Here is a 9,979-nt window from a genome sequence, read left to right on the forward strand (position 1 = left end):
GTTAGCCTGGCGGGAATGGGGGCAGAGACTGCACCATCTGGCCACTGCTCTTCATTGTAAGGCAGAGGGGGGTAGGGGCAGGGGCAGGGAGTGGCAGCCCACATCAACCCTAAGTGCAGCTCCCTGACCAAGCATTTTTGTTTATTGGGCCTGTGTGAAGCTTCAGCCAAAGCAGAATACTTTGCACCGTCTGGCTGGCACCACCATATGTCCATGGCCACCATTCCCACCATGGAGTGCTGTGCTTTGCCCAGCGCTCTGCAGTTCCTTTAAGGGAAACGGAGCCCTCTTGAGCCCCTGCAACATCTTGGAAGGCATGCACAGAGTGCTGGAAAGTGTAGCCCTTCCCAGTGCTTTCCTCAAGGGTGGCTCCAGGGAGGGGACAGGGGACAAGTGCCCCTGGACAAGTGGCTCAGACCCCTCCCCCACCTCATTTCTCTTTCAGAAATCTAATCTGTGGGACACAGCTTGTCCACCTATAAATGCACCTTGCCCCTTCTGTGCTCCCCTTCAGGTTTTTTATTTTGTTTCTGGTGAGGGCCTTCCCAACACCGAGAAAAGTGCAATTCTGTGTGGAAATCAGCACAGTAGGAAATGGCTCTCACACAATGAAGGGGTTTTTGTGCCAAAGTGACCCTCACTTGAAAAACAGTGAAGATCATTGATCGAGGCTAGTGCCATTCTATACTTAACAACTTCTGAAGCAGAAGCACACCGGGCTTCTCCCTCTTTTGGCTCCTGGGAAGTAGTTTAAAATGTACAGTATTTTAAAATGTTGTGGGCCACTTATTAAAACAAAAACAAAAACAAAAAACAAAATAGAAATCTAACAAATAAAATGATATAGGAGGAAGACAGAACAGTTCCAATTTGGCACACCATTTATAAAGTGTGAAAACCATCACCCATGTACACATCAGAAGACCATGATCCAGTCTAACCTATTTCTTACTTCTCACCTAATAGAGGTTTTTAATCTGTATCTAACAGATACCATCAACCCAGCAACTCACTGCTAAAGGCTTATATTTCAGGAAACATGTATTCTGATCAGTTACAAGTATATATTAATTCAAATATGCTGTCTGTGATGTCTACTTTGTGCCATTTCGTACGCACAGCTTTTCACAGCAGAACTAATTTGAATTTCCAAGTACAGGTGAAACTTGGAAAATTAGAATATCGTGCAAAAGTCCATTAATTTCAGTAATGCAAATTAAAAGGTGAAACTGATATATGAGACAGACGCATTACATGCAAAGTGAGATAAGTCAAGCCTTAATTTGTTATAATTGTGATGATCATGGCGTACAGCTCATGAAAACCCCAAATCCACAATCCCAGAAAATTAGAATATTACATGGAACCAAGAAGACAAGGATTGAAGAATAGAACAATATCGGACCTCCGAAAAGTATACAGTGTACTGTGCTTGATTGGCCAGCAAACTCACCTGACCTGACCCCATAGAGAATCTATGGGGCATTGCCAAGAGAAGGATGAGAGACATGAGACCAAACAATGCAGAAGAGCTGAAGGCCGCTAATGAAGCATCCTGGTCTTCCATAACACCTCATCAGTGCCACAGGCTGATAGCATCCATGCCACGCCGCATTGAGGCAGTAATTGCTGCAAAAGGGGCCCAAACCAAGTACTGAATACATATGCATGCTTATACTTTTCAGAGGTCCGATGTTGTTCTATTCTACAATCCTTGTCTTCTTGGTTCCATGTAATATTCTAATTTTCTGGGATTGTGGATTTGGGGTTTTCATGAGCTGTACGCCATGATCATCACAATTATAACAAATTAAGGCTTGACTTATCTCGCTTTGCATGTAATGCGTCTGTCTCATATATCAGTTTCACCTTTTAATTTGCATTACTGAAATTAATGGACTTTTGCACAATATTCTAATTTTCCAAGTTTCACCTGTATATTAGTTTTCGTCCTCCTTTTCCTCCCAAATCATAGTTCTAGATCTTATGACTGCACAGATCCTGTATGAAAATATGTTCCATATTCAGCTGTACATTTTGAATCACTTCTCTAAATCACTTCACTTAAATTCCTGAACTACTACACCCCTTGTTTCATTTTTAAAACAAACATTTTGGCCGTGGCAGAGCATCTCCTTTGCATCCGGAAGATTCCAGGTTCAATCTCTAGCATCTCCAGATAGGGCTAGTATGGGGAAGACTCCTGCCTGAAACCCTGGAGAAGCCACTGCCAGTTTATGTAGACAATACTGAGCTAGATGGACCAATGGGCTGACTCAGTTTAAGGCAGCTTCCCTGTGTTCCTACACTGTTCCTACTGTAAAGTTTCTAAAAACACACATATTGGGTTCAGAATAAAGCATGTGACTGAGGAAGTATATGCAAAACAAGCAATATGCATACATTTTATTGATTTGCATATTTTGAGAGCCTGCAGTTTCTTGACACACATTTGAAATTTTATTTTGGTATATAAAAGGATGAGTTCAGTGTGTATATCCCCCCCCCCACCTCCGCAATAAAACCTCTTCCCTTTCTGACCCTCCTTTCTATGGTCAAAGCAAACAACTGATCTCCTGCATCTTTATAAAAATCCTTCTTGCAATTTTAAAAGTTATATATTTGAAAGGCACTCTTCTCCATCCCAGCAAAGGGCTCACTTCCTGTCAATGGATCTACAACATGGAAGTAACACAGCATCACTTTATTTCTGTAGCAGACAAAGAGAAACCAAAAACCCCAGAGAATTATTTTTAATTAAAAAAAACAAAAACAAGGACACACACAAAGATCAAAGATTCCACACTAAATATGAAGTGGGCGGAAACATTATCCAGGGATCTCCCTGGCAAACTTTGGAGGTACCAATCTATCTGATACCTTGGAATACATATCTGTATATCAGTCTCTCCCACTTATTTCCCTTCTTCAAGAGAACAGAGAGATGCTAAGATTGTTAAATATTGTAGGAAACCACAACAGTCTTATCATATCCATCCCACAAGTCAAAAGGTCTGGGATGAAGCCCAACATGTTCTTTTGCTGCAGAACTAGGATTTAAATCCACTCCTACAAGCACATGGCCTCTGCCCCACAACTATTGAGGAAACTGGTTGAAATGGTTCTCAGCATCTAATCAGAGACCAGAAGGAAACAAAGCCTGATATCAGGGCAGATGGGCCCATGAATGTCTCTGATCTGGAGGTTGGACTAGCAGTAGCAGCATCTTTTGGAAGGAATGTTGTATCAGCAACATTTATTCATGAGAAAAGTGTAGAGTTCAGAAATTAAAGATTGTAGGGAAGGCCTGCAAGTGTGGAAATATCCCATTCCTCTATGTAGGTAGGAGATATCCCATCTCTCTATTCCCCCACTCCTCACCTAGGTTTTTGTTTTTAAATCAGAACCAGAATCTCTTAAATGGTGAGTGACTGAGATTCCTGCCTGAGACCTTGGAGAAGCCGCTGCCAGTCTAGGTAGACAATACTGAGCTAGATGGACCAGTAGTCTGACCAGGGGCGTAGCTAGGGGAGAGGGGGCCATGTTCGCCCCTCTCCCCAGCAGCTGCTCGGAGTGAGGGAGATAATGAAGAAAATAGGGAAGGGTGGATCTGAGGGGCCTGGGTTCTTTGAACCCATCCGCTCAATTATAGCTACACCCCTGGGTCTAACTTGGTATATGGCACCTTCCTATGTTCCTCTCTGGTATGGAATTCTCAGCACAATAATCTATGTGCTTACGCAGAAGTAAGGTCCACTGTATTCAATAAGATTTATTCTTTGGTAAGTGGGCATAGGATTGCAGCCTTTGTTCCACTCACCCTTTTTCCAGCCTCCTCCTACCAGTCCTTCAGAGTGTTTTCAGGTTGTTTATTACAGAGGATTTGAGACTGGGGGTGGGGGTGAAGTTTGTCCACAGGTGTTGAGATGGGAACTCAAAGTTCAAGGTCAGAGGTCCTATCCTATACCAGGCTGGTATACCAGCACTACCCAGTGAGGCATTTGTAGGGGACTCAAAACAAAAAGGCATATTTTGCCAAAATTCAATTTGGACCTCTTGCTAAACTCATTTTGAAACTCTAGTCCCTTTTCTTCCAAGTTAATTGGAACCAACATTTATATTATTGGTGAGTATCTTTATAAAATAGCTAGGCCTTCATTTTTCATAGGTTGAAGCTCCATACAGTGTTTCTGGGTCAAGGGATGTATGCTTCTAAGCTAGCACTTGGGAGAGAGCTGGGATTTCAAGGCTGGGTCTACCAAGGAGTAGGAGCTTATTAACAGGCATGCATTGCCAGGCTGTAATTTGCATGAAGACATGTCCTTAGGGCGTATATAATGGGTACAGTGTCTTGCCGTGTTTGCTGGATCAGGGCAAGGTGGGCTGGACTTTCCCTTCCACACAGCCATGCCATGGGACAAGGTGTCCCCTTCAGGACTTTGTGGCAAAGTTGAATGCTAGTAGAATATGCTCTTTGTGGTATAGATGGGCAATGACAGGCCACTGTATCCATGCTAAAAGTGTATGGAGTGGAAGTGGGATAAAGCAGGAGGGAAAGAGTCTCCTTGCTAGGTGATCAGGAGCATAGACGGGCATGACAAACTAGAGTTTCTATAAAGGTGGTAGGCCAGGATCTCCACAACAGGTCCTTGTGGCACGAGGAATCAGGAAGTGTCCATGCTAGGTCTTAGCAAGCTGGCTTTTCCATGCCAGGTAGCTTGTGGCATAAGTGGGTGAGGTTCTTCATTCCCCAGCTCATCCATGGAACATTGACTGACAGATTTGGAAGCTCCAGGTCCATACGATGGGGGCAGATATTTGCCCACCAGGATGACAATAACATGCATGGATGCTGGTAGGGCTTGGGTGACAGATTTCTAGGGCCTTGGCAGGCAGCAGGGTTTCCATGCCAGTTCTCTGTGGCACAAGGAGGTCCCCAAAGGCCACTCTCTATGGTGTGGGGAGGAGCTGCAGACGATGCTTCCGGCGGATGTGCCTCTGCAGTGTGTTGCGCTCGCCAAAGCGCATGTGGCACGCCTCGCACTGATAGGGCCGTTCCCCCGTGTGCACCCGCTGGTGATGCGAGAGCTCCCCCGAGTCCCGGAAGCTGCGCTGGCAGATGGGGCACTGGTGGGGCTTGCGGCCTGAGTGGGTGTACTTGTGGCGCTCCAAGTGGGACGTGCGCTTGAAGGCCTTGCCGCACGCTCGGCAGACGTGAGGCTTGCTCTCTGAATGGGTGATGCTATGGCGCTGCAGGTAAGACAGGTACTCAAATGTCCGTGAGCACACAGGGCAGCAGTATACTTTCCGCAAGGATCCCCCACTCCCGCCCCCGTCGGTGCCCCCTGCTGCCGCCCCTGCCGCCCCTACCCCCTCTTCCACCAGCACTGTGTACGGCAACCCCTGACTGTCAATCAACAAGTAGCGGCCCAATCGAGAGGGTTCTCCTTGTTCCGTGCCTGCCGCCCCTCCAGAAACATGTGCCCGCTTGCCTGCCCCAGGTAACCCATTCAAACCCTGAAGAAGGGCACCACCAGGAGAAGGCACGGGTGGGCGAGAGAGCTTAGGAGGTGATGTCTGGATATCCCCTCCCTCATCCTCCAGTTCCAACTTGATGGATTGTCCTGTGTTGCTTGTGGGGTCTTGCAGATGGGGGCTTTCCGGCGGTCTGAGGGGATCCCCTATGGACTTGGAATGTCTCTGAAGCTCCATAGGTATCTTCTTATGAGGATTCCCTTTGGGTGAATTGCCAAGTCTGCAATAAGAAAGAACAAGGTAATTTGTATACTATTATGGGGAAAAGTTATCCTACACTACTAGTAGGTGATCTACTAACTGGGCAAAGAGGTGCCTTGCAAATATAGGAAATCCCCAACTTACAAATGAGTTGTCTTCCAAAACTTTGTTTGTAAGTCGGATGTTCATCTCGGAGCACATATAGTTCCCAAGAGTGAGTGCTTGTTTATATGTGCGGGTTGGGGTTTGTAAGTTGGAGACTTCTTTAATATTACAGAGCTTTGTTTATTATTATTTATCATTATTATTATTATCTACATTTTATATCCCGCTCTTCCTCCAAGGAGCCCAGAGTGGTGTACTACATACTTAAGTTTCTCCTCATAACAACTCTGTGAAGTAGGTTAGGCTGAGAGAGAAGTGACTGGCCCAGAGTCACCCAGCAAGTATCATGGCTGAATGGGGATCTGAACCCGGGTCTCCCCAGACTGTTTGTAACTTGGCGAGTGCATGTAAAGTAAAAGGTAAAGTGTGCTGTTGAGTCGGTGTCGACTCCTGGTGACCAAAGAGCCCTGTGGTTGTCTTTGGTAGAATACAGGAGGGGTTGGCCATTGCCTCCTCCCACGCAGTGTGAAATGATGCCTTTCAGCATCTTCCTATATCGCTGCTGCCCGATATAGGTGTTTCACATAGACTGGGAAACATACTAACAGGGATTCAAACCGGCAACCTCTGACTTGCTAGTCAAGTCATTTCCCGCTGCGCCATTAGGTGGCTGGTGAGTGCCTGTAGTGCTTCTCTCATACATACCAGCAGTTGTCCCTCCCTATTCATCCAAGTGCACCATCTTTTTAAGTGGCTGTTGCTGTTGTGCTTCTTTTTAGATTGTGAATCTCTTTGGTACAGGGAAGCTTCCCCACCCTCCTTCTGTTGCTATATAAATCACTTGGAGAACTCATTTGTTTAGAAGTGGTATACAATTATATGAATATGAATATGCCAAATATTTATATACTGCTTTTCAACAAAAGTTCCCAAATCAGTTTATATAGATATAAATATATAAATAAATAAAATGGCTCCCTGTCCCCAAAGGGCTCACAATCTAAAAATATTCTCAGCAATATTCTTAATTATAATAGTGATAATAATTCATATGGGTGTATCCACACAACTTTTAAAGCTGTAGGTCATAGGGCTGTTAACCAACTAAAACAGTTGCACTTTATTAAGTACTTGTCTTTTAATATTTTAATTTGATTTGAATTAGCATTGTCAAATGCTCAATATAGATGCCTTTTTAAGATAATTGCAAGGAAGCATAAGGTGACTTCCAGTTTAATTACTGGTTTCTTCTTTAGGCAGTGCTATATTTGTGCATAGAACTTTGTAAAATGCTAGGTGACAGGCCTATGCCCCAAAGGGCATATACTGTAGTCAATCATACAACACAGGGCAGACAACAGAGAAAAGGAAGGGGAGCGAGAGGTAAACATGGGAAGAATACGTGCTTATTTCAGTTATAGATATTTAGGCTTGGATACCGAATGGGCGGGGGTGGGGGGTGGAATGGGCATTAAAACATTATGCCAAAGGCTTCATGGCAAAGGTGAGTTCTGAGAAGAAGGAAGTAAAAATAGTGGCATCATGCAGGTGTTCTGGGAAGCAGTTCCAGACACATTTCTTGCAGAAAAGCTACCGTTCATTGTTAGAAGGAAAGGCATCTTTAACAATTTAGCTACAGTCATACATCAGAATTAAAATAGCTTCAGAAAACAAATCTGTGTGCACCTCTACCTTGTAACCCTACCAATTAAACTGACCTTTACCAATTACTCAATTAAGGAAGGCTTCAGTCCTAGATGCACTTGCTTGCCTGTAAATCCCACTGAATTTGGTAGGACTTTCCTGTGATGGAACATAGGACTGAGCTACAATCTTTCAGTAGTTAATTTACAAATTACAATTAAAGCTTGCAACTCTAGAACTAGGTGACTGTTCAAATGGGGCAGTTCTAGACATTGGACACAGTGAGATACTTCTGAGTAAACATGCACTAGACTGGGCTGCACCTCTTCCAGTCATGGAGAGTTCATACATGTTGAGATCCAAATAACAACAAGGCATTCTAGCTCAGGAGTTCCCACCCTTGGTTCCCCAGATGTTGTTGGACTATAGCTCCCATAACCCCCCACCACCACTATGGCAGGGGATGATGGAAGTTCTAGTCCAATGACATCTGGGGACCCAAAGTTAAGAACCTCTCTTCTAGCTAGTGCCAGAATAATCTGTCCTATCTTATTCCTCTTCCCTTTGCACTGTGATCCAGCAATACTGAGCAGAACTTTAGGAAATCAACACAAGCTTTACAAAATGCCTCAGGGAAGCTTATGAGCACCACTGAGGCCAAAAGTGTCCCCCTGTTGTTTGCAGGGGGACACTTTTGCTGTCAGTATTTTTGGAGCTGACAGCACCTGGAATACTGCCTCTAGCATGGAGGTTCCATGCAGCTCTCATGGCTGAAAAGAGGAATTTGGATGGCCAGACCTGAAGTGGCGCAGGAAAGAGGAGCTTTAGGTGGATGGACCTGAGGGGAGGCATGGTAGGAATGTCTTGGCAGAGTGACTAAGCCTTGTAGCCCCTCCCCTTTGAAGCACCTCCCCCCCCCATCCATAACCCTGTGGCTCTCCCACCTGAACATTACAGAAAATGTCATCATGCCAATTGGCCACCACTCATTAGTTTCTACAAAAGCTTTCCTAAATCCCAAACACAGCCTGAAGACTGGCACCAAAATCCCCATGGAAAGAACCTGGCAGATGCCCATGCCCTCTCTCCCCCAATTAACACCATCCCCCATATGCAGAACAGGTTAGCACCCTGACCCCAAACTTACCCTGCTTGGGTGGTTCTCCAAGGTGACTGACAAGTCTCATTGCTGCACCCAAAGTCTCATGCCAAGTTGGGTGGGCACCAAAATATGCCATTTGCTACCATCCTGAAGTAAACAGTAATGCCCAGTAGAGGAGAGAGAGAGAATCCAACAAGCACCAATCCAAGGTGTAAGTATCAGTAGGCCATCGATAGCACCGATCCAAGTGAAGCAGTTAACGGTACCGATCCAGGGCACCTGTTGGGGTGTGACTGACAGAACGTGGCCAAGTTACCAGGAAGAAGAAGCGACTGGGCAACACCACCTTGGCACCCGAGGCATGTCAAGCGGCAGCAGGCTAATCTAGAAGCAGCACTCCGAGGAGCAGCAAAGTTGCCCAAGACAGCCAGTAGCGGTAATCCTGAAGAAACGGGATGGGAAACGGGATAGGTGGCACCTATCCAGCAGACACAGCTGGCAGCAGGGAATGCCAATGCATCCTGGCAAAGGTAAAAGGATCCACGCTGGCAATTTGCCTAAAGGTTTGGTGAAGTTGGCATCAGGCTCCAAAAGTCAGTTCAGGGCAGCCCTCCACCCACCAACCCCACTCCCTTGGATACTAGCCAAGGGGTCCCTCGGTGATGAGTGGGGGCAGCTACCTCCAAAGGTACCTGCTGCCCCCATTACCATCCCGTCCCTTCGAAAGAGCAGCCGTGGGGCGTCCGGCTCAGGCTTCCCTGTCCCCCCAAACCACCCTCAGTTGCTCAGTAGCAGCTCCAGTGTCCTAAAGGGAGAGGAGGGAGGAAATATGAAGATGAAAAAAGAGGGAGATACATTGAGGAGGAAGGAAAGGTCCCCGTTGGAGGGGCTCTACCTAGCTCTGCGGGGGGGGGGGGAGTGGGTGTCACCGCGAAAGCAGTCCTGACGGAAACACCGCAGCTTCTCCCACCGGCTCATGGCAAAGAGGTTCCCGGATAAACATTCCTCCCCGAGAGACGGAAAAGGGGGAGGGGGCGGTTCTCACACACCTTTCAGGGAACCCAGGGATCCTGGCTCCAAGCCCCCCACCCGACCCTCTTGTAGCCCCCTTGGGCCCTCCCTCACTGTGCTGCTCCCCCCGCCTCCTCTCCAAAACTAGAGTTTCATTTCTGCGCAAGCCCAGAATCTTTTTCTTTCCGTGCCCTCGAAACAGTAAGAGAATGGCTGTTACGAAAGACCCCAGAACAGCAATTCGGAGGCGGAGCCGTTGCCTTCCCTTCACCATGAAGAGCTATCGCAGCCTGGGGAGCAGCACAGCACAGCCACCCCGCTAGAGATTCAGGGACAGGGAGAGGGAGCCAGCCCAGGGGTGGGTTCGTGCAGCTTCCAGCT

The 9,979-nt window shown here is 46.5% G+C and overlaps 1 protein-coding gene across 1 annotated transcript; it reads right to left on the reverse strand.

The window, feature by feature from the left end:
* Positions 1-2,685: 2,685 nt before the first annotated feature.
* On the reverse strand, positions 2,686-9,680 carry LOC128328754 (zinc finger protein 581-like). Its single transcript, XM_053258815.1, has 2 exons — positions 8,633-9,680; positions 2,686-5,755 (listed from the first exon to the last, which is right to left on the reverse strand). The coding sequence occupies exon 2, from the start codon at positions 5,710-5,712 to the stop codon at positions 4,951-4,953; it is 762 nt and encodes a 253-aa protein (XP_053114790.1). The 5' UTR covers positions 5,713-5,755; positions 8,633-9,680; the 3' UTR covers positions 2,686-4,950.
* Positions 9,681-9,979: the final 299 nt, after the last annotated feature.

Source organism: Hemicordylus capensis, chromosome 6 (assembly GCF_027244095.1).
Source record: "Hemicordylus capensis ecotype Gifberg chromosome 6, rHemCap1.1.pri, whole genome shotgun sequence".
NCBI classification, from domain to species: domain Eukaryota; kingdom Metazoa; phylum Chordata; class Lepidosauria; order Squamata; family Cordylidae; genus Hemicordylus; species Hemicordylus capensis.

Bases quoted from the DNA above. Each gene is read 5' to 3' on its own strand.
- LOC128328754 (XM_053258815.1), bottom strand. From the start codon at position 5,712: ATGGAGCTTCAGAGACATTCCAAGTCCATAGGGGATCCCCTCAGACCG.